The 23,675-nt window shown below is 40.6% G+C and overlaps 3 protein-coding genes across 4 annotated transcripts; 2 read left to right on the top strand and 1 right to left on the bottom strand.

The window, feature by feature from the left end:
• Positions 1–2: 2 nt before the first annotated feature.
• Positions 3–2,779, bottom strand: cunh22orf23 (chromosome unknown C22orf23 homolog). Its single transcript, XM_023422112.2, has 7 exons — positions 2,490–2,779; positions 1,861–1,961; positions 1,640–1,702; positions 1,181–1,354; positions 855–989; positions 585–685; positions 3–315 (listed from the first exon to the last, which is right to left on the bottom strand). The coding sequence occupies exons 2-7, from the start codon at positions 1,952–1,954 to the stop codon at positions 196–198; spliced, it is 687 nt and encodes a 228-aa protein (XP_023277880.1). The 5' UTR covers positions 1,955–1,961; positions 2,490–2,779; the 3' UTR covers positions 3–195.
• A 2,395-nt stretch (positions 2,780–5,174) lies between these two features.
• On the top strand, positions 5,175–9,939 carry klf1 (Kruppel like factor 1 (erythroid)). Its single transcript, XM_023421996.2, has 3 exons — positions 5,175–5,533; positions 7,131–7,971; positions 8,053–9,939. The coding sequence occupies exons 1-3, from the start codon at positions 5,459–5,461 to the stop codon at positions 8,226–8,228; spliced, it is 1,092 nt and encodes a 363-aa protein (XP_023277764.1). The 5' UTR covers positions 5,175–5,458; the 3' UTR covers positions 8,229–9,939.
• An 8,368-nt stretch (positions 9,940–18,307) lies between these two features.
• On the top strand, positions 18,308–21,152 carry LOC111666659 (uncharacterized). Of its 2 annotated transcripts, none has more exons than XM_023422041.2 (2): positions 18,308–18,463; positions 19,094–21,152. In XM_023422041.2, exon 2 carries the CDS (start codon positions 19,181–19,183, stop codon positions 20,444–20,446), a length of 1,266 nt encoding a protein of 421 aa, XP_023277809.1. In that variant the 5' UTR covers positions 18,308–18,463; positions 19,094–19,180; the 3' UTR covers positions 20,447–21,152. The 2 variants fall into 2 exon arrangements, with proteins under 2 accessions (XP_023277809.1, XP_087034329.1); XM_087178203.1 differs by having other exon boundaries at positions 18,314–18,467.
• The last annotated feature ends 2,523 nt before the right edge of the window (positions 21,153–23,675 follow it).

Raw genomic sequence — 23,675 nt, 5'->3', positions numbered from 1 at the left:
TGTTTGTTTCTTGTCAATTTAATGCTTTCACGGCCCGACAGCATGTTTTGTCTTCACTGCTGTATTGTATCACACTCATTGTAATGAACTTCACTCAATCAATTCATAACCTGAACATGTGTTAGGAGTCTGTGTTGAATGGTTCTGCTGTTATATTGCTTGCACCACATTTCCAAGTAATTTCCAGGTATTGAGTCAGTGGTCAGTCTCTTCCACATTTTCTGTCTGTTCTGCACTCTCCTCTTTCCGCTTGGATGTCACTGCATCCTTCATGGAACTGCGCGCCTTGTCCAGTATCTCCAGTTCTCTGATTTTCTGGATTGGAGTCATGACACAACACAGGTTTCAATGCAGTTGTATTTCAAAGAGAATAGATTTTACCTTTTCCCTTTCAGTATGCACAGAATGTGAACCTGATGCCAGTTTAAGGATCTATTTGCAATGCTACTGATCTGCCCGTCAGCACCTACTTACATTGTATATAAGATTAAGATTAGATTTGAAGTTACAAAAACCTTTTTCAAAATACAGTACAGCATAATACAGAGTAATCTGAGCTAAAGTGTGAACCGTTGCTTATTTACCTGGGATATTTCATTGTTGATGATGTTGATGTACTGCTTCTCCTGACCTAGAGAGGCCATATCTGCCAGAAACTGTCTTCTCTCCTCTATCTCATCCAGAACTACAGAGGACACAGACAGAAGATAATATTAGACTTATTCAAGGCGCAGTGGACCTACCTATTTAGGCTGAAATGATCAGAAACAAGACTATCAACATGATCATCTTGCTCTCTTACACAGAACATTTTACTGTAACTCTGTAACTCTTCTCTATCATCTTAGTCTCACCTTCCTGATACTCGTCTCTCTCTATGAGGTCTGGCTTCCAACATGCAGGAACCTTTTGGGAAGATGCAGCTGTGGGCTCCTCTTGTCCTGTTGCCAGTATATTCTGAAGCCTCCTCTTCTCTTTCTCTAAGTCTCCTAAAATAAGAGCGAAATAAGGAGAATGACAATATGACAGATGGTTTCTCAGGATGCAGAAGATTAAAAAAAAACTGTGACTACAAATTTAGATAGATTTAGTGACATATGACCTGTGTTGCAACTGTTTGCAACATAAGCCTGTAAAAACACATTCAGAACAAGTAAAGATGTTGGCTTCAAGAACATACTTGTGGGAGCGGGACGGAACTTTTCTCTGACGTAGCTGTTCCCAGACTGACAAGATTCAGCGCTGCGTCTCTGAGGCTTGGCTGGCAGGCGTTTCTGGATAGATTTACTGGTTTTAGGCTGAGGGGGAGAATCTGACGATGTGGGGTCAGGGGGCAGTGGCAAAGCTGCTCCGTCTGTGGAGGAAAAGATTTTAAAACATAAAAGTTTTCAATTTTGCAATGTAGTGATGCTTAATGATTCTAATAATGTATTGAGGGAGCAGTGTAGCAGAAAAGTAAATGCAATGCTCATTGGGCAGTTGTCTATTTTAATTAATGGCATGCAAATGTGGAGCTAATTGACATTTCAATGTAGAGAAAGGACTCATCAGAGGGCCAATAAAATGTGATATTTTAACGTTATGTTATATGCTGAGTATTGCAGGAAAGATGTCCAGATGTCCAAGGACTCAAACTTACTCTTCAGACATTCATTGATCTGTTTTTTCTGGCGGTTGGTGAGACTTGACTCCTGCATCATTACTGGGCAAAGGGAGGAACATGATGAAAAATAGACAGCATTAAACAGCGGTAAACACTTAAAAAGTTAACACACATACACACAGTCAGTCCTCTATCTGTGTATGTAGCATTTATACCTAACTATCCACACCAGAACATCAACAAGTGCATCATCTCACATCTTAGCATATCCTGGGTCTCCTTGCTGTATGGAGTGGCCTTGGGGTTGTTCCACAGCCCCCTGCCAGCTGTTCTTTGTGAAGAGGCCTCCATCTGCAATCTCAAAGACAAATAAAATACATTACCCACAATCCCTGGGGTGTAATTTAACGTTATCTCTGTTATATATAAGCAGCCTGTAATGATATCATTTAAAGACAAATCGTGAAGTTGCTCCAAAGACACCGGATGTCTGACACCCACTTTTTTCCATTTGGCAGCTGTAAGGCCACCATAAGAATAAAACTTTGCTTATAATATTATGTCCAATAAAAATAGTCATGGCCCAAATTTCCACAATGTGCCACTTAATGATCATCAGTAAAATTTCCGATGCTCTTGTGATTGTAGATATTGGTTTTACCGTTCAAGATCACTGAAATATCTCAATTTAGCTTAGCTAAATTCTGTTTACGTTAGATCTGGCTAACATTGCTCGTGCTCGGTGGCTAGTAACAGCTGAATGTCAGATGCTTTACACGAAATAAACTAATGACAAAAGACATATAATACAAATAATACAAATAACTTACTGAAACACTTCTTTATTTATCACAAGTCCTTCGTACACACACTTAGAGTTACTCACTGTGAACAGCAGCGTCTCCTCCCGTGCAACTGAGTGATGTTGCTATAGCAACCAACAAAAAACTTTGTGTTAAGGCAACATGATGATACGAGTTTTTGCTTCAAACTTCAGATAATGTTTGATCACATTTGTTTTTATCAACGGCCTCTCTAAAAACTGATTGATTGCCTGTGTCGTTAATTTCCCTTTCCACTTGTTATTGTTCGTACTAAGAGAAGCGCAGTGACAACATGTGGCCACTAGATGGAGCCAAACACCGATTGACTTTTGTGTTGATACTGCATCAGTTACTATTGATAGTGAGCAAAATACGTTTGTCATATACTCCATGAAAAATATTTATCAAAGCCAGGGATATTTTTAGTGTGGTGCATTCAGATGAGAACAAAACATACCATGGTAATGTTTTTTATTTTTATTTTGCTGCCACTTAGGTCCACTTTCCCCACAGTCATTAAAAAATCCATATTATATCACTAAGCACAAAATTAATGTTCCCAGAAAGAATATTAAAAAATATATATTTATGGAAATTAGATGATGACATTAAAACAGAATCATAAAAGTCACTTAATAACATAGTCACTTAATAGTCACCTAATATTCAGAAAAGTCCCTCACATTAAACTGGCAATTATGTGGCTCTATATGCAAAGCACAAAAATCTCACTTCTTTTTCTGTTCCATCCAGATGATTTCATAAATATTTTATGGTATTTCTTTGACCATTTACAATGCCTTAATTACATGTAGGTATGACTACGTACAGCACAGGTTATCTCTTCTTGGTTTTGTCACTTTTTGTCAGCAATCACACAGAAATTCACACATTAGCCTGGAGCCTTTTGAATTGAAGTCTGCTTTGGTAAACAAACAGGCTGTAGATGAACTTGTGTAATGTGTTTAAGGCCATAAAGAGGCTGTTTTGTGAAGCTACCCACTAGAAGCTTTTGGCCTGCGTAATGGATGCCTAGTCAAGTCGTCACTATGAGGGAAAGAGTCTTTATCAGTGGTGGGCTAGTCATCGGCGATCAGCAGCAGTCAGGGGTCCATTATCTCTGGGAAGACAGCAGCCTGCCTCTGCCCCATGTCAAAAGATAAACAGCAGCCAGAATATAATCACCTTTTACACACAGGTCTTCTCAGAAGTCAGAACTGCACGTCCTCACTGAGAAGACAAAGACTGATCTGTATATGCAAGTGTATGGAGTGTGTTAAAATTATTACTGTGTTGGCTCAATAAATAGGACGATGTTGTTACGGACTTAAAACCAGAATATGAAATGTATTAGATAGTGGCGTGTTGTTCATGAGATATGTCAGCCTACTTTTATCAAATAATAGACCTATTTGTTTATGTACTCACACTGAACCTCTGTAAGTAGCTCTGTAATAAAAAATAATCTCTGATCACTGTTTAAATTAACATTACATTAATTCAAACATGTTTCTGTCAGTGCTTCACACATCATGTTAATATAAAATGTCCACATGCTTCACCATACATGCACCAACGCACGCTGCACTCTGTGCCAAAGCATGCTTTATTAGATAGAGGCCAGTCATCTGATAAGGACCAATGTTTACTTGTGAATGAAAAATAGTGAGGGCCGCGTTGACCTGCATTGTTGAGTTAATTTTACAGCATTTCAATTAAGTTAATTATTAATTATTAATTAATTTAGTTAACTAGAGGTTAACTATAATTTGTAGTAGCTTGGCTGAAGCTAACTAACTTTTACTTTTAGATGATATTGTTTGGCTTTTTTGTTATTTTCAGGTGTGAAACCAAATATCTTTTTATTTTTTCCTAAAAATATATATTTCTTAAGTATGTTTTAACTGTTTGTTAACATACTGTTTATAGTAACTAGATACTACAGTACTACAGTGCTACAGTACAGTTTAATCTCTCTCCCTTATTTTTTCTTAGTGTGTCCATGATTTGGTTTTTGTTTTTTTTTATGTTCTGACTTTTTATGCAACTTGAGATGAAAAGACAAGATGAAATCACCTTTCTTTTCACTTCTGCCAGTGAGAAACCCAGACAGGATGTGTGGTTTGTGTATGGAGGTAAACAAAAGTCTCACAGGAAACGTTCCTGTCATGCACTATGTTTCAAATCACTCGAAATGATTGATTTCATTCTCATTATTATGTGATTCCCTATGTGACATTTTAACTACAGATATAATCTTTTGCAGAATTTACATTTTTTTTATTGCTATTTGCTGTAATTCAACTATTTTCTATGTGAAGTGACTATTATCTTGGGAAAACAATGAAAGCAGCTTCCCAGCACAGTCCATGTTTCAACAAATATTGAAGCCTAGTTACCTCAAAAAAGGTTTTTGCTTATTAAGACATCAGAGAAATGTATTCAATAAAGATGTTCAGCGCTGATTTTAACATTAATATCACATTAATATTTAGTTATAGTTAGTTTGTTAGTTTGTATTATATGCACAATTTATTTGTTTATTCACACATTGGCTCTCATCAGTTTTTTCTGAGTTTTGTTTTTACTCTGAATCACACAGAACAGGAAGGCAGTCAGTTGAGGTGAGATAGCACAGTTTCTTGGTGAGTGTTAATGAACAATCTTAAGGCATAAAGAGAAGTAGCCAGCTCAGAAACTCACGTTTACGCTCCACCTCCTAACGGTCAAGACGTACATGAAAAAGAGAGATTTGAAGTAAGACTCACAGCTGACAGAGATAGACAAGCAAGAGGAGGGAGAGATAGCAGGGGAGGAATGGAGAAGAGGAGACCGCTTTAACAAACTGTTTGTGAGGCCTTTTAGCTCTGAGTGGACTGTAACGGGGATGAGTGGCCTGGTGAGCTACAGGGTTTGACTTTCTGTTGCTGAGGATAAGCCGATCATGTAAAGAAAAAAAAAAAAAAACAGAAAAATAGAAAAAGCAAAAAGAGGAAAGAAAAACTTAACTGTTGTTGTATCAAAGTGCTTGATGGCTGTTACACAGGCCGTGCTCCCTTCCTTCAGCTCCTTCTCCAGCCTCGCTCACTCCAGTGACAATATGAAAGTAAGTATTATTTTGTTTGAGTCCTACACAATAACTGAAAAAAAATCTGAATTGATTTAGATAATGTCCAGTGCAACCTGTTGCCTTACCTAAAGAAATGACAGACGGGGCCAAAGCAACTAATGCAGTTCCATATCTGAGAATATCATGAAGGTAATATTAACCTTTGCCTTGTGTAATGCTCATTGCTGTGGCGCTCATTTGTACATGACACATCTAATTTACTCTTTATTACAGTTAGTTTTTATTTCACAAGTGTGTCTGTTTGAATTTGTGATATTAACACACAGTTATGAACTTCTACACCTGACGCGTAAAAAGCATGTTTTCCTGTGTTCGACCGGGTTAGAAGAAGGACTTTCACATTTCTGTTTCTTATGCAGACGCACGATATACTGCACAGAGAAAAACCAACAGCTCATGTATTTAGACGCTGTTGCCAAGTGCCTGCTCACTGTTGGGACTGCTGGGTTTCTCTCTATAACCTCACTCAGTAAAGTGCCCTGACATAGTGTATGTTATGATTTGGAACGATACAAATAAAACTGAAAATTTGATTGAATTATTTAATTAGTATCGCAATGACATTTTCTGTAGAGTTTGAGAATAATGTTCAGACTCCATTACTGTCTGAACATTATGAGAAGCCGCACTTGTACTGGAGCACTGAACGTGTTTTTAGTTGTTGACTGGGAGGAACGCTCTTCCAGTCTTGTGATGAAGTCTAGCTCTCGTTCTCATGGAGTTTGAATGCACTTGTTGTAAGTTGCTTTGGACAAAAGTGAGTAATTGTTCCTGCTGTCTGTACTGGCTGAACACAAATCCCTTCCTAAATCAGTTACAGTAAATGATTGGGGACAAAATCCATAGTCATTGTTATGTGTAAAAATGAAAGTTCAACTGTCTTTGAGTCTTTTTAGCACCAAATTTCCTCTCTGTGTTTCTACAGACAGTGTTTCCTCTGTGGCGGGATTGTTCATTTCAGTTTAGTTCAGTTCAGCTTATTTTGGTCTCTATACACATATAAATAAAACATGACAATATTGGCCAAAAAGGTGTAGACTGAAGCTATAGTTTATTACGCCGACCCTCTCTTTATAATGTTACATGAAACAGCAACCCTCTCACTACAAGCCAATGTAAAGTCAAAGAAAAACTTTACACAAAAACAGAAAGAAACTTTTCACCACGAAGATTAGACACTATTAAATTAAAAATAAAAAAAAACATGAAGCAAGATTTGGAGTTCCAGCACGTCATACACACTGAGACCAAAATAAAGAAAAGAAGAGAAAAGTAACAAAAAAAAGTATCAGTTTCATATCTATTTATCACCATATTTTCAAAGATTTATTTTAAACTACACATTCTTAATTCACTGTCACAACTCATCCATCAGCTGTGAAGTATAACGAAGAAGTAACAACGTAGGAATTTGGTATTAGAAAGACTAATAACTTTAGAAGAAGGATCCCTTTGCATCTGGCAACAGTTACAACAACTTATAACCCTTCAAAGATTCATATGGGAATGTGAATCCTGTTTTAAGATAGATACGTAAAAATGTGAACCTTTAACACTCTCTGAAAACATCTAGGTGTGGAAAACTGAGGGTGGCTCTCTCCCTCTGGACTCTCTCAGCAACAAACTGTCACCAAGCAGCTCTGAGCAGCTGCAGGTCTCTCAACAAATGACAGAGGAGCTCCTCGACGATGACAGCCGGGCATCCTGGGACATTGAGTTCCTGTTGTCTGACTGGAGCAACCCTTCACCTGACCTCAACCCCTCTCTGGAAAACACTGATCAGCGGCTCCCACAGCTCGACCCCAACACGGCGTACCAAGAGGCCGGTATGTTTAAGGACCAACCAGGACAGGAGTGTCTGCAGGTGAACAGTGGCAGCCTCATGGCGGAGCTCCTGTCCCCTGCTGAAACCTCAACAGTCCAGCCAGAACTGTACCACCGTGGTTATAATGGTGAGCAGACAGGTCGGACTTCAGTTCCCAGTCTACCTAATGTAGATCAGTTTGGCTTCCCGCAAGGAAGCAGAGGAAACCTTATTAAAGTCACATCATGGGACTTCAACCCCTACTATCCCCAGCAGCACCCGACTGTGGTCAATTTCCCTGACAACAGGTTCATCCAACCTCAAGCCGTGACCCCTGACCCCCGACACTACAGCTACATGCCCAACTTCAATCACAACACCAGCCTTTTCTGTGACTACACCCACGGCCAGGCCACCACTGGTCATCTGCCCCTCCACCAGCAGCCCTTGCTGGTCAGACCCCAGCTGCCCCCTGCTGGGGTGGAGGGGAAGCGTGGTCGAAGGACCCCAGGGAAAAAGAGGCCCGCCATCCACAGCTGTGAATACCCTGGCTGCAGCAAGACCTACACCAAGAGCTCACACCTCAAGGCTCATCTTCGCACCCACACAGGTAAACCAAAGAATCCGTCACATTTGATCTCAAGATGTGTGTGTTTGATACTTACCATTAGTTTTATTGTCTGTTCATCAGGGGAAAAGCCTTACCACTGTTCCTGGGAGGGCTGCAGCTGGAAATTTGCCCGTTCAGATGAGCTGACACGTCACTACCGCAAGCACACGGGCCAGAAACCCTACGAGTGTCTGCTGTGTCAGAGGGCCTTCTCCCGCTCTGACCACCTGGCTCTGCACATGAAGAGACACACCTGAAGCAATCACACACACACACACACACACACACACACACACACACACACGCACAGACACAAAGAAATTAAAAGGTAGAAAACTTATGATGACTTGGATATTGAGTGCTTGTCAGTGATCACAGATATTGCCTGAACATTTTTCCAGTGTTAACTTTAATAAACATGAACTTGAGTACTTGAGTAGTTGGCAGGTAAACAATACAGGTTCACAGGTAGACTTAGACTTAGGCTGTGAAAACTGACAACGAAACCAGTGGTTGGTTGGTGTCACAAATCATTGTGTACATGCTGCCTGGATGTTGTTGATGTTGTAATTGTCAGATTTCTTGTCTATTTCTTGTTACTTCAGAAGACAAATGTGACAAATCCAATTCAAAATCCTTCAACATATGAAATTCTCTTTTTTAAAGGAACAATGGATATCCAAAGCTTAAAAAAATGACCATCAGATAATGTTTGCTTAAGCACAATTAAAAAAAAAAAAAAAAAAAAAAAAAGTATCAGAATTGATGTAGCAGAAAGAGTGATATCGTGGCATGGCACCTACATCACCCACAGTTCAGTTGGAGATTCAGGTGGATTCAGGTGTGTTATGCCAGTAGCAGCTAATGTAGCCATGAGTCTCCAGCCTCAAGCAGAGATGAGGAGCAGGCTTTAGACCTTCAACTCCACACTCCAAGATTTTTATTGTTATTTTCAAACTTGTTGTCTTCAGCCCCAACTGAAGATGACTCAAGTGACATCACTTGAGGCAATACATCAGCCTTCATGCATCTCCCTCTGGAGCCACAAAAGGCTTTATACAACTTGTTTCACAGGTGTAGTTGCACTCTACCAGACCTGTCACAGGATCTGACACGTAAAACTGGCACACTTCCCCTATAATGCGACAGTCTAGGTTTGTTTTTAATTCCAGTTTAGATTCCATGAAGTCAAACTGGTTACCTGGACATCGTTAAGACACATAAGACACACACTTTGAGGACCTTCATTGGTGTAATGATTTCCCAGATTTCCCAGTGGTTCTCAAACTTTTTCTGGCATGTCCCCCTTCAGAAGCCAAAAAAGTGGACTAACACTGTACACACTATGTAGACAGCGGACTTAAACACTAACAAAAGAACTACCAAAAATGTGTGTAACATAGGTTATAACAGTGTATCCAGTAGGAAGTCGTGGTTCATTCACAAAGTCATGACCACTGAGCTGCATCAGCGCTGGGATGATCTGATAACGATGTCTGATTTCCCTCTCAAGCAAGAACTTCAGTGCCGCCACTGTGGTGATAATGATTGTAACTTTACGTATATGATTGTACAGTAAGTGCAGGGTTGTGTATTTTTGTCATCTAACTTTATTTTTGTCTGTTTGGGGAATTTTAATTTAAGAAAAATGTGTATGCCTTTTTTCTCTCTCATCAAGCAGAATTCAAATGTGTAAATAATCTGCATCTTTCTCAGTTGTCTATTATCATCTACAATTGAGCAACATATTTATTAACATGATCTTTTATATCAACAGAAGATATTATATTATTATAATATACAATGTTTTACTATTCTCAGAGGAGTGCTTTAAAGTTTGTTTTTTTTTAATTATTGCTATTGTTGTCATAGATTCAATAAAGACCTCTAATGCTGTAAAATTGCCTCTCAGTGTAACATGATTTATTTAAACAGCTCATCTTGAATAAATCTAAATATGGGCAACTACCAAGTGTAATGTCACCCTTTGGCCTTTAGGTGTCAGTCCTCTGCTGCTGCGCCAGCTCTCAGGCCTGCAGGCTGGTATCAGCAGTCTGTTGGCAGCTGCATGTGCGGTGTTTCTAATCTGGGTGAGGGTGATGTGAGGCTGAGAATCTGTTTATGTAATTCAGCACTCACTGATTCATCCTGATTATGTCAGATGATGGAGATCGTCATCACATTATGAAGCTCCCTCTCCCTCTCCCTTTCTCTCTCGCTCTCTCTCTCTCTCTCTCTCTCTCTCTCTCTGAAACACATGGACACATGCACAGGCATGCATGGCCTCTGGAAAGACAAACAGAGAAAAGCAAACACAATTATGCACTCACTTGCCAACATTTGCAACATGTGCGTATGCACATACACAGAAATGAATTTACATGCATTTGTAAACTATGTTAAAACAACCAGAGGTAAGTTTTGTTTACATCCGCCGTGACCCATGGCCTAACATCTCCATCACCAGGGTCATTTCAGCTGCATAAAACATCACATGTGAAACAGAAAAGAAAGAGTCAGATGTTCTAGTAAAGCAACAATAAAATAAAATCCGATCACAATATACAGTACCTGCAAAAGATAACTGCTCATTGATAAGACATACTTTGGACGAAGACAATAGTCTACTTAAAATGCTGACACATTTATTTGAATCTAAAAGGTGAATTACATCCTTCACAACCAGTCAGCCTCCAGGTTGTAACATGTATCTCTTATGGCAAGGCTCCGGCTCAATGAAAGATGTAGAGGTCAGTGTTTGAAACATTAAATATCCACAACTAAAAGTAAAGATATTCCACGCTCTGCTTCTTTGATTTTGGCCATTAAATCTGTCCCTCAGCTTTATGGAAGTGGCACAATAAATTGCTGGAGTACCCCTTTAAGAAGTTTACAGTGACAGATTCTAAGGAAGGTTTAGAGTACTAGTTCAGAGATGGTGTGATTAATCTCTATTTGGTAACAGCAGTGAGCTCCACTCCGAGTTTCCTTTTTGGTGTACTATCATGGCTATGATTGGATTCTTAAACCTGCTCATCCGGGGTGGCATGATTACAAGCGAGCCAGTAACACCCAAGCTGCACACGCACATCAGCAATACATTGGTGCCCTACTCACAGCCAAATGTACACACATGGAGTAATCCTGATAATTATAGTGCTACAGATATACTCCGTGTATAATCTGTTATCCACTGAGACTGTGCTCGCTTAGCAAGTTATTCCACTTCACTAACAGGTTGGAGATGGTCATGAGGCTCCATCTGCAGAGTTTGATTTAGTGCTGCGTTCGAGGGTACGTGATCTTGGATTTAGAGATGACACGAGGACAGGGGCAGAGCTATGACCTGTTGTGGCCCCGAAAAAGAACAAACTCCTAAACAAATGGCCTCTCTTCTTCCACTTTCTAGTTCCTCCTTCCTTGTTTACATCATGTCACATATACCTAAAGAGGATATTATGCTGGCATTATGCATGACTGAAATGTTGACAGCCTGCCAAACAAGCACCGCAGTATGAACAAGACATGAAATATTTACCAAGAAAAATATAGTGGTCTGATCAGAGGGTAGCAGCAGCTGAAGAGGTCAAAGCTTAAAAAATAATAATTTTAATAATGCTTGTGACCAGGCCAAGGCTTAAAGTCTGAAGAGCATGTGCTCTAAACAATTCCCATAATGAAATGTTTTGGGACGCGCTTATCATCTTTTAGTAATGACGACTGTTCTGTAGATTTACAAGTTTCACTTTCTGTAAATCCCCATGGCATAATGTAAAATTATAAATGGAAAAAGCACATTAAACCCCTTAATTTGATTTTTGAGGGAAGGTTCGCTGAGGACAGATGTGTAATTAAATAACCTCTCTCTGTCTTGTTTTCTTCTGTGGAGAAACGCTAATTCATCCGTCTCTGTGGAAGACTTTCTCCATGGAGAGGACATTTCAGGACAAATGAAAATGTCAGATTTAATCTGTGTATGTTGAAGAGAAATACTATAAAGTCTTAAAAACATACTTGTATTGATGCATATAAAAATATGCTTTATATTTTAACGATAACTACAGCTATCATTGATTTAAAATAAAGACATTTTCAGCAACAAAAACATAATGGTCCACTCTATGCAAACACGCGTCCTTTAACTTGCTCGTCCTGAAGGAGAGACACACGTAACATCCTGTGTGACCTCAGCACAACAACAGTGTTACTGAGAGGAAGCCGAGACATCTCTTACGCAGAAGATCCACCTCAGTTCACCAGACAAACGTCTGCACACACGCAGTCAAAGAGAAACACACACTTCGACACCATTCAGTGTACAGAATATTGTAGCATGAATATTTTAGGAGCTCTGCCTCTCCAGTGAGCGTCCATAAATGGATTTTCTCTGCATTATTAAAGCCTGCTACTTTAGGACAGCATTGATACCAGCACCTCAAACTGAGATATCTATTTACATTTGAATTTTGTAGAGGTTACACATTCATGGACACAGCCAAACTGGCAACCCTCCATGTGGGAGGAGAGATAAGGATTTCTAAATGCAGATAAACCTGTCCAGCACAATGAGCTGCTCTCTCTATTGGCTTAACTAATTCAATGCACAACACTGTAAGTTAATATGTGTGTGTAGAAATATTGACTGAACTGTATGTTTGTGATTACACAACCTCACATAATGGGAATCTTGGCCTGATGTCCAAACACAGGATGAGGATTAGAGTGGTGAAAGCCGCTGCAGCACTGACACCGGTGAGAGGGATTGTGAGTCCAAGTGGATCGAGGGATGTGAGACGGAGGGAGAGCGAGAGCGAGAGAGGGGGGAAGAGAGGGAGGGGGGTTCTCCTGATTTGAACTTGAGCGTACACACACAAAGTCAAACAAGGCCACTGTCCGATCTGTGCTCAGGCAGTCAATTACTTTGTGCCTTTGTTAGTCAAGGCTTAATGAAACTTGACACACACATGAATGCACATGCACACATATTTGTACTGCTATACTTTTGGGGACCTTCACTGACCAAATGCATTCACAAGATCCTCTTCCTAACCTGAGATAGGTACTTCAGCGCAGGGGACGCACAACAGATGGTTTAAAATGTTGCTGTTGTGTTTCGGCTGCCCCCTCGTGAGGGGTCACCGCAGCAGATCACCCTCCACATGTTTGATTTGGCATATATTTTACGCTGGGGATCGAACTGCAAACCCAGGGATCAGGTTAGAATGTCAAGTAAAAAAGCCCTGGTGAATACCAAGGTCTTTCAAACTCCTCCTGCCCAGTTTATAAGACAGCCTTTCTGTTAAACACGCTAAAATCCAATCTCAGTCCAAACCTCATATCAAATTTGGACATTTTCATGTGAGTTATATTCTCCGACGTGACAAAACTCAACCGAAGTGATTACACAGCTGATGTACAGACTGGATAGTTCCCCTCATGACTAGCAAACTAGCGGTTAGCACGGTCGCCTCACAGCAAGAAGGTTCTCAGTGGTGAATATGAGTGTGAGCGGTTGTTTGTCTCTATGTGTCAGCCCTGCGAGAGACTGGTGACCTGTCCAGGGTGGACCCCGCCCTCGCCCAATGTCAGCAGGGATTGGCCCCAACACCCACGACCCTATAAGGATAAGCAGTATGGATAATGGATTGATGGATGACTAGGAAACTGACTTTGACAAGCAAATTTGGGGGAGTAACCATCACAACATGCCTAATCTAAAACCTAACCCTAACTTCAACCTAAACCTGATTCTAATTCTAACCCTAAATCCAAGTCTTATCTCTCAAACAGTCGTGTGAAGAAGTCTATACGAGGTCTATTTCACCTCCTGTGAGTAAACCATAAAGATACACTAATTTGTTGCTCAATCATTTATCTTTCTACTACAACACTATGTGTGATGAAATGTCAACCATTTGCAAACAAAGCTGCTCCTGGTGTCGTATAGTTTGTAGTTGTTTTTGCCTTAGGCATTATAAGAAGGATAATCAAATTCAGTGTTCTCACCAAGACGCACAGCGTGTCCTTCAAGTTATGACAAATGTGTTGAATGCATCTTTTTTACCATCCATCTTTACTAGTTTACAGTCTTCTTCCTCCCTGCATTTGTTGGTCATTTCCGTGTTTCCCGGCACATTACCTCCACATATACGATCTTAATGTGAAAACGTTAAGATGTGTATTATGTTACCTGTGTAGGTGTGCCTGTGCATCTTTGTGCATGTGCATGAAACAAAGAGAAAAAGTGAAAAATGCTCTCTTCAGCGTATGACCTACAGTATCTCAGGCACTTGCTTCATCTACAGTATACTGTAGAGTATGAGTATATCTATGAAGAATCCAGTCTGCTGGAAGTCAGATGCTTTCCACCTGGGTTAACAAGGTTCAAATGAGAGTTTACCCTCTACATGAAGGCACACACACACGCACACACACACACACACACACACACACACACACACACATGCACACACACACAAAAAAATTGTTACTTTCATATTTTGCACAATATTTGCTAGATAATCCATGGTACAGCGCGGACACATTGTCAGTGAAGCATGTCCAGTGAAACAGCCATTGTTGAGCTTTTACAGCACCAACCTTCAGCACAACACATGGGGACATGATCAGAGTCATGGAGGGTAAGAGCTGATGTTCAAAGGTGAGTTAGTTCACACACATACTGCACCAGAGAGACTGTGACTTATTGTGACTAATGTCTAAAGACTGACAGAGTCGTTCCTGTGCTGAAACAGACTCACTGTGGTGAGATAGAAGGCTGTTTACTTTTTAGGTGTACTTATTACATGTTAAAGCAAAGCTACAGATTGTGTCCAGTTGTCCATTCATTGTTTAGTTTGTGGGTGTATATATAGTCAAACACAATCCAGATTGAACTTTTTACATTTTGCATCAACGTTTTTCAGGATTCCTGGAAAAGGTTTTTTTTTAAAAAAAAACAACAACAAAAAAACAACAAAGAAAATCTCAAGGCCGAGTAGTGAAGATTGCCGCAGTTGAGCTGGAAATAGGTGAAATTATTTCAGCCCACTTTCTGATTTTTAGTTACGCTAGTGGTATGTGCAATGTCAGTTGGTGCACAACGCTGGTCCAAGGGGGAAATATCTCAGCATCTATTGGACGGGTTGCCGTGACATAACGTACAAATAATTGTGGTTTGTATGAAGCCTAATGACTTTGATGACGCCTTGAGTTTTCCTCAGGCGCAACCAGCTGGTTCACATTTTTGGTTTTGATTGAAATGTTTCAACAGCTATCGCATTGCTTGACATTAAGTTTGGCACAGTCATTCAGAATGAAATGTAATAACTTTGATCTCCTGAGTTTTCATCTGTCACATCAACAGCAATTTTGCCCAACACTTTGGTTTATGACCACATACATGCAAAACTAATGACATTCCCATCGGCCTTAACCGTATTTAGTGTTTACTGCTAATTAGCAAATGTTAGCATGCTAACAGATTTGGTACACATGCTAACCATTATACCTGCTAAACTAATATTGTGTATTGAACTGGTATTGTAAGCATGCTACCTTGCTGATGTCAGCATTATCTCAGTGTACAGCCTGACAGAGCTGGGAGTATGGCTAAAGACTCTTCATCTAGTTCAGGAAATAATTCCTTATCAGACCATGTATCATGAAGATGATACGCCATTGTATAAAATTCCAAATTTAAATGGATTTTTCCTGGAAACAGATTATCCATCAAGTGTTTGTTTGTTTGTTTGTTTAGAAAACTAGATTTTTTGGGATAAAAAATGACATGTTACAATAGATACTTTTTTCTGCTAAACCCTGTGCTCCTGGAAGATGTCAGCATTTATGGAAAAATACTTTTTATACAAAAGATAACCTTAAAAAAACAGGAGGAATGAAGTGAAATCAAAATGTTTCATTTAAGATAATTTGTTGGCAGCTCATTCAGCTGGACCTCGGGACAGCAGTACAGTTTTCTTTTCTCAGAATTTCACCCCAACGTCCTCTGAATGTGTGTGTACACCACTGCATGTCACAGCCATACACCAGCATGTTCAAACTGATCAGTCAAGGTCATGGCAACAGGTCAATAGTGACACTGTTGTTTCTAAATGCTCCAGAGAGGACATACATACATAAATTAAAGAATGAGAAGTCAACTGTTGCCTTGTTTTGCAGAAAACTGGTGAGACTGACAGAGACAGAGAGGTCCAGTGAGAAGCATTTCCATGCACAGGGAGGAAGTATCACTGTCCAGCAGATCGCTCATAGGAACAATGTTCCTTTTTTCTGTGCAACCTCACCCCAACTGAACTTCCAGTACTGCGTAGTCCTCACATGCTCTCTCTCTCTCTCTCTCTCCCTCTCCCTGTGTATTACGTAACAGCTCTCTTTTCCATTTACACTATCTACTGGCATTCAAGTGATTAGCTCTCTCTGTATGGCTTTCTTTGCATTCTTCATTTACAATACATGGTTATTATAATAACTAGATTAAGCCACAGGTGCAGTGACACAGCGATTAGCTTCTTTTGTCCTTAGACAGTGAGGCCAACAAGAAGACAGGAAATACACTGAGTGAGTGACATTACACATCCTCATGTTTGTTCTTTTACAGTGGAAACCGGTGTTTGATAATCTAATGTGATGGAAATAAAAATACAATCGTGTTCTTTTTGTGCAGAAACAAAGAGAGCGTGTACAAAACACATACTTCTGTGTAACTGTGTTACCTTGAACTGCTCATTATGGGTACTTACCTGCAAAGAGCAAATGAGGACAACTCAGAGCACCATGACGGCTGTGCACACAGGCTTTTGTAAACTAGATGAGCTAATCTAACAGTGAAAGTTAAAAAGGTGAAAACAGAAACCTGTTAGTGCTACAGGTGTTAACTGGATCAGCAATGATCCTCTCTTTATCAATATACATACATAATACATATTACATTACATTCTCTCTGCTCAAACTACAACTTCAGTAAAAAACAGACCTTATGTCCTGAGTTAGAGCTCACTGGATGAGTGTTACAAACTAAAATGTTAAACCCAATACATAGCAGGAAAGCTCTCGTGGATTTAGATTTATGAATATTTTTTGAGGATTCATGACCTAATTAAACCTGTTAAACTGAATCAAATGTGTTGTGTAATTTACTAAGATCAATTTGACCTGTTTCATGCCTGTGTGTGTGTGTGTGTGTGTGTGTGTGTGTGTGTGTGTGTGTGTGACAGATAAAGACTGTAACACTGTGGCTTTTGACGATTTCCTCCACTGTTTTACAGTGAAAGAGTAAATGAGTGAAGGTTGAGCATAATAAACTTGTCTGGCCACTGTAAGGCCAGCCAGAATAAAAACTAAAGCAACAGCCCCAGATAAAATCCTCGCTGACGAACAGTATAGACATATACGATGCCTTCTTTGGTGTTGTCCTGCTGGCCCAGGAAAAACTTTTATTCTACATCTATTTTTAGCCAAGCTAATGGCATGACTCCAGGGAGGGGATTGCTGGTCTGTTTTTGGTCTATCACTTTGGTCCAGACTGAAATATCTAGATCATTTTTTTTTTTTTTTTAATTTTGCACAGGCATTCATGGTCCCCAGATGATGAATCCTAATCCTAATTTTCCTAATCCTAACATTTTAAAATTACAAAATGGATTAGCACAAAATTTTATACACATATCTAAGATGCCCATATCATGTATCCTAATAACGTTGCTGATCCTCTGACTTCATCAAGTCCTATACTTTTCTTTGTGAACAAATACCTGCAAAACTGACGCCACTCCCACGAGCCTCAGCTGCACTTTGTGTGTAGTGCTAATTAATATAAAATACCATCATACAATGAATTTACATGGCAAACATTATATCCACCTAGCATTGTCACTCGACCACTGGCATTTAGCTCACAGCAGCACTGCGCCTCAGCAGCCTCGCGTGGCCTTTTTGTCTCAAATATAAACATTCAGGCACCAACTTGTAAGATGAAATGCTATACAAGGGGAGCAGGAGCTAGACCAACACTACGTACTAAGTTAACACAGCAGTCTGTAGCCTGGTTGCTTGTGTTATTTTGGTTAACAATTTATTTCTAAACTCTTATGTCCTTTCAGCGCCTAAAGTAAAAAAACAAACAAAACAGCTTGTTTAAAAATACTTTGAACGCAGCTCTGTTTGGTCGCTGTTACAGTGTTTCTCGTTGGTTTGACTCAGCTGGCTTCCCGTTAGGAGGAGGAGGGGGAGAGAGGAGGAGGAGGAGGGGGAGAGAGGAGGTGGAGGAGGGGAGGAGGAGGAGGGGGGGTCACCCGGGGTGAGGATCCAACCCCGGCTGAACCGATGAGCGGGGAAAGAAACGACAGAGAGATGCGGAGCTTTTTAGGAGCAGAAACATGCAGACGACCTGAGAAGCTCCACATGTGCAGTGGACAGCTCCTCGCGCTGACTGAACAACTTCTCATGAGAGATTTCTGCAGCTGTTTCATTCGTAAGTAAGAGCTCCTATTTATCCTTTTTTTAAATGTTTTACTACAGATTTAATTTGTTTTATCGTGCGAGGGAATGTGGCTAAATTTTTATGAAGGTTTATGAATAATATTTTACAGTTATCATGCCACGTCGGATTAAATATGGAAGTGAACTAACATTATGTCAACAATAAACTATTTAGGATTTAGGGTTTGATAAAAACCTATTGATAGGGATAACTGTAAATGCCTTGTTGTGGTGTCTGGTGAACTAATTTGACACTTAATCAAATTATATAAATGAAATTCAATATTTAAACTGGAATAATCAGCCTTTTTTGGATGTTTCACCTGCTATGAATATAATTAATAAAAATTTCTCTGGTGAAATATGATATGATTATAATTTTTGTATCGAATTAGATGTTTTCAGTCTATATTAATGTGGCTTTATCCCTCTGAAATGCTCGTAAATATCAGTTTAATCTGAGTGTTTTTTGTTTTATAAGTTTTTTATTATGATGGTTTTAATGTCTTCCCTGCTGATAATTACAACATTCAATTGGCACTAGTGTGATGTCGGTTAAATGTTTTGCAACCTTGTGAACAAACTGAGCTCATCATATGTGCTTGTGTTTTTTCACCACCAGGTGGTGCCAATATAGAGCATTTCACCCTCACCCTCCAACCATCAGTGAGTTCCTAACAGACCCTGCAGCTACCTGAAGTGATTGAACATGACGGGTCAGACTGTGGGCGCCGTCATCCAGGACCTGTCAGTGCCATCACTGCGGGGTGTGGAGGGACTGGAGTCCAGGCCTCGGGGTGGGGCTGGGTCCTTCACTGATGAGGCTGTTTCCATCCTGACCTCCACAAGCCAACTGGCCCGAACCCTTCTGGGTCGCACCTTTGCTCTCAAACACAAAGACAGCCTCGCCAACGCTGAAGCCAAGGCTGGGTGCAGCTGCGATGAAGACAACAGCAATAATGCACGCCGCAAACGGGAGTTCATCCCCAATGAGAAAAAAGACGATGGCTATTGGGACAAGAGAAGAAAAAACAATGAGGCAGCCAAGCGGTCCAGAGAGAAGCGGCGAGCCAATGACATGGTGCTGGAGAGACGGGTCCTGGGTCTGCTGGAGGAAAATGCACGCCTGAGGGCCGAGCTGTTGGCCCTCAAGTTTCGCTTTGGTCTGGTCAAGGACCCGTCCGATGTGACCATCCTGCCACTCTCTGCATCGCTCTGTGCTCATCAACCATCCAGCACAACACATTACTACCAGCCTCACACTGATGGACCCTCATACCTCAACACACAGCAAAGTGCCAGCACCCACTACATTCATCCTCACCCTCTGCAGCAGGCTGCCGTCTACGGGCCGAGGGGAACCGGGCCTCTGTCAAGTCATAGTGTATCAGAGGAGTCTGGTGTTTCCACCTCATGCAACTCAAATATGGGCAGCCCTGTGTTTTTTGACGACACACTGAGTGAACGTAGTGGGCCTTCTCCGAGGGAGCTGGTGGAGGAGCAGCAGGGCTACGACGCCCACATCTGTCCCCTGGAGGTCAATGAGGGTCAGTATGTAACCAAGCAAGACTCACATGAGGGTTTGAGGAGTCTCCCACACAAGCTCCGATTCAAAGGCCCCGGTGGTAGCAGTGACGGAGGGGAGATGTCTCCTCTCTCTGATAACAGACACAGTGGACCACCTGTAGCTACAGTGGGGCCAAACATCCAGGTGAGGAGCCACCATCAGGCAGGGTGGGACAGTCGGGCAGAGAGTCAGGCTCCTTGGTCCAGGGAGGAGGTCAGTGGTGGACCTGGGCATCAGTATCAGGGCCCGTCCTCTGGATATTATAACTCCTCCTCTCTGCAGAACTCCAAGGACAACACCTATACGACAGAGGACGGTAGTCTGAGGTTGCAGATCAGCTGTTTGTCTCAGGAAGTGGCTCAGCTCAAAAGGCTCTTCTCTCAGCAGCTGCTCTCTAAGATCACTTAAAACCTGAACAGACCAAGATCAAACCCAGACTAAACTAACGGACAGAGTTCCCCTCACATCTTTCCAGAAAATCGATCTCACAGACTGCTGATTTCCGCAGACACCTCTGAAATGACAAACTTTATTTTCAATGCCTGTTTCAGTGGAAAAGGTTAGTTTAGTGATCTGTTTGCTCTGTGATGGTCAGCGCACCACTGCCAGAAAAGACATTCATCTTTTAAAATAATGCTCAACGGAGGTGATTCATGTGTGGTTCATCGCGTCCTTGCATCATTTGAAACTGGCCGTACATTTGTCTGAACACTCGACTGAGCAGATCAGTCACACACACTGGAAAAACATGTCGGATACTAACTATGCACACAGTTATCATTTGTTAGACTTCAGTCTCACCATGTTCAACACTAATGTAAACATTAACACATCTATCCACAAATGTCACACACCTTTTCTAAGACATACATTTTACATTTTTAACCTTTCAGCACAAGATATGTTGTGTATAACATTATCTTGTTTTAAATGTGTGATAAACGTGATAAATATGACTTTTTGGACTGTACTGTGGTTTTGTGTTTGTTCACTTTATCTGTTTCTGGTTTATTGTAGGACAGCAAGATACATAGATATCACTGTCACCATCACTGTTCAGAACTGTAACTGAATTGAACTGTATTTGAAAATAAAAGTATATTTTATCCAAGAACATGGTGAGTCTTTTATGAAAAATTGAGATATTCTTAGTGTAATTTAAATGACTTACACATTACTGTTTTATGTGTTCTGAAGGCCACATGTACGTTAACCCATCAACATGCAATATGCAAGACTTTTATGCAAGAAGTGTTTTTAAACTGCACTTTGCATTACATCACAGACTCAGTGTGGCTGGGCAGAGGGAGCTATGGTAGGCGTGGCACTGGAGTGAGGAGGTGCACTGCACAAGAGTATTAACATGACACAAGTGATTAACTGATATCATTTAGATTTTATTCATGGCCTTCCTTTCTTTGATAAATTCTTTAAAAATATAAACACCACCTCAGTGTCGGCCGGCTCGTACTGAACTAAGGTCACTGAACTGAAGGGGGACAGTGGGGTGTCGGACAGTGCCAGGGAGAGAGGGTGGCTGCAGGGAGAGGAGCGAGACTCTGCATGAGTCATCTATCACGTCAGCAGTAGAAAAGCTATTTTTAGGCTTGAGGCAGTTGCGGTGGAGACTGATTGGCCCACGTGGAAGCGAAGGATAGAGGTCCAGAATACATTCACACCTGGAAATAAAACAAATCTTGCAGATAGAAAGAAACATTTCCGTGAAATACATACTGATAACAGTGTGAAGCCAGAAAGCCGCAGTACATACACTGAATTATTGATTTTTGTCTAAAAATAGGATTCATTGGACTGAATGTCATTATTCTGTATTAACACAATCTTTGATGTTTCCATCTTCAGTGCTCAGTATTTATTTATTTTTATCAACACCAGGTGGCGCCAAGTGTCTTTATCAGCATGGATCACCGACTCTCATTCATTCATTCACAGCAGTGTTACTACAGAGGTCATCTCCTCCATTGTGCTTCCAGTAGTACCACATGCTGCACATAGAGAACAAGCAACACTGTCATTTTGTGTTGCAAGCACAGCACTCCTACCTTCAAATTATCAATATAATTCATAAAGCAGAGTGTAAGCACAGGGTGCATCAGGCATCAGCAGACCTCTGCAGCTGGAAACCCCTTCTTTAAGCCGTGTCTCTGTTTCTCTCTCTCCTCAACAACAACAAGATGCTCAGGAGCTCTTTTGTCTGTGATCAATCTTCATCCAGCCCAGTCTGCAACCCCCCGTGCCATGAGCAATATAGATGGGAGTGAGAGCCTTTTGGTTGCTAGGCAGGCACCACCACACCACCACAGTTGCCAAGGGAATGCCTGCATGCAGAGGCAGCTGGAAAGATGGAGCAGTGTGTTGGGGGTTGGTGGTTCTAACAGAGGACTGGTGGGGGGAGGAGCTAGACAAGTTCAAGGCTGCCGATTCCCCAACATGGTATAATGGTGGCGATGATGGTGTGTGTGTGTGTGTGTGTGTGTGTGTGTGTGTGTGTGTGTGTCTGTCTGTCTGTGTGTGTGTGTGTGTGTCTGTCTGTGTGTGTGTGTGTGTGTCTGTGTGGAGACAAAGCAGGGGGAAGGGATATGAGTGAGAAAGTGGGATGGAGGTGGATGTGTGTCTGATACAAAACAGGGCTGACGTAACTGCAGATGAAATATGGTGGTGATGAGGACACCAGGCTTTGAGGGATAATAGAAAAGCTCCTAAGCAGATAATACACTTCCATTTTTCTGTATACATAAACAAAAACAAAGAAGATGAAATGGTGCATAAAATTAATGATACAATAATGTGTTTATTCATAATAAAGAAGATACATTTTGTCTTGTTTTATTTCATCTTATCACTGTCATGGATATTGATACTGATTTCATTGTAAATTTTTAAAGGGTGTGTTTTTACTGTTTTCTTTAAAATAAAAAAAATTCTAAACAAGCAACTAGCAAGATGGGAGATAGAATCAAGTATTTATTATTTCTATCATTAATTATGCCACAATCTTCCCACAGAGCATGGAAGAAAAAAGATTGATGAATGTGGATTTTATATTAAGCAGGAAAAAAATTTAAAATACAAAAAAATAGCAAATAATAACACAAGAAAGACCTTAATGTGCGAACAAAGGGTTCAACGCTGCTGTCTGCCACTGCAAACACAACTCAGCTAACAGATATACAGTCTGAGGCCTGTCAGGATTCATTTACACTTATTTGAGAGAGAGACTTAAACGAGACACATGTGGGGTGAAAAAGAGGCATAGTTTTGTAATCCATTTACAATTATATAATAACAGTTACACAAGTGCTGTGTTAGTTTTAAAACCATGCTGATATTGAACTTAATGTTGCAGCAACATCACACATTTCATTAAAGAACAAGAGTAGATGGGTTGTTGTCTTTACTTTCATAAAGTAAAGCTGATATTTTTCATTATACAAGGTAACAATAATAAGGTATAATATATGATATATCCAATTTTTAAAATACCATCAAATTGTACCATCAAGCTGTGGTGGGTAGTATTTACATCTTTTAAAAAAGTAGCGTTCAAGTTAATTCTATTAATAGCCCAGTATCTACGACGCCCTGTGTCCTTAGACTTGTCATGTCCTGCATTAAC

This window comes from Seriola lalandi, unplaced genomic scaffold (genome assembly GCF_002814215.2).
Source record: "Seriola lalandi dorsalis isolate HSWRI2012SDOR001 ecotype SW California unplaced genomic scaffold, Sedor1 jcf7180002054678, whole genome shotgun sequence".
Classification (NCBI taxonomy): Eukaryota; Metazoa; Chordata; class Actinopteri; order Carangiformes; family Carangidae; genus Seriola; species Seriola lalandi.
This window is presented reverse-complemented; position numbering and strand designations above follow the sequence as displayed.

Bases quoted from the DNA above. Each gene is read 5' to 3' on its own strand.
- LOC111666659 (XM_023422041.2), top strand. From the start codon at position 19,181: ATGACGGGTCAGACTGTGGGCGCCGTCATCCAGGACCTGTCAGTGCCA.
- cunh22orf23 (XM_023422112.2), bottom strand. From the start codon at position 1,954: ATGGAGGCCTCTTCACAAAGAACAGCTGGCAGGGGGCTGTGGAACAAC. The intron at 1,703-1,860 runs GTGAGATGATGC...CCCTTTGCCCAG, and splicing joins GACCCAGGATATGCTAAGAT to TAATGATGCAGGAGTCAAGT. The intron at 1,355-1,639 runs GTAAGTTTGAGT...TTTCCTCCACAG, and splicing joins GATCAATGAATGTCTGAAGA to ACGGAGCAGCTTTGCCACTG.
- klf1 (XM_023421996.2), top strand. From the start codon at position 5,459: ATGGCTGTTACACAGGCCGTGCTCCCTTCCTTCAGCTCCTTCTCCAGC. The intron at 5,534-7,130 runs GTAAGTATTATT...GAAAACATCTAG, and splicing joins ACTCCAGTGACAATATGAAA to GTGTGGAAAACTGAGGGTGG. The intron at 7,972-8,052 runs GTAAACCAAAGA...TCTGTTCATCAG, and splicing joins TCATCTTCGCACCCACACAG to GGGAAAAGCCTTACCACTGT.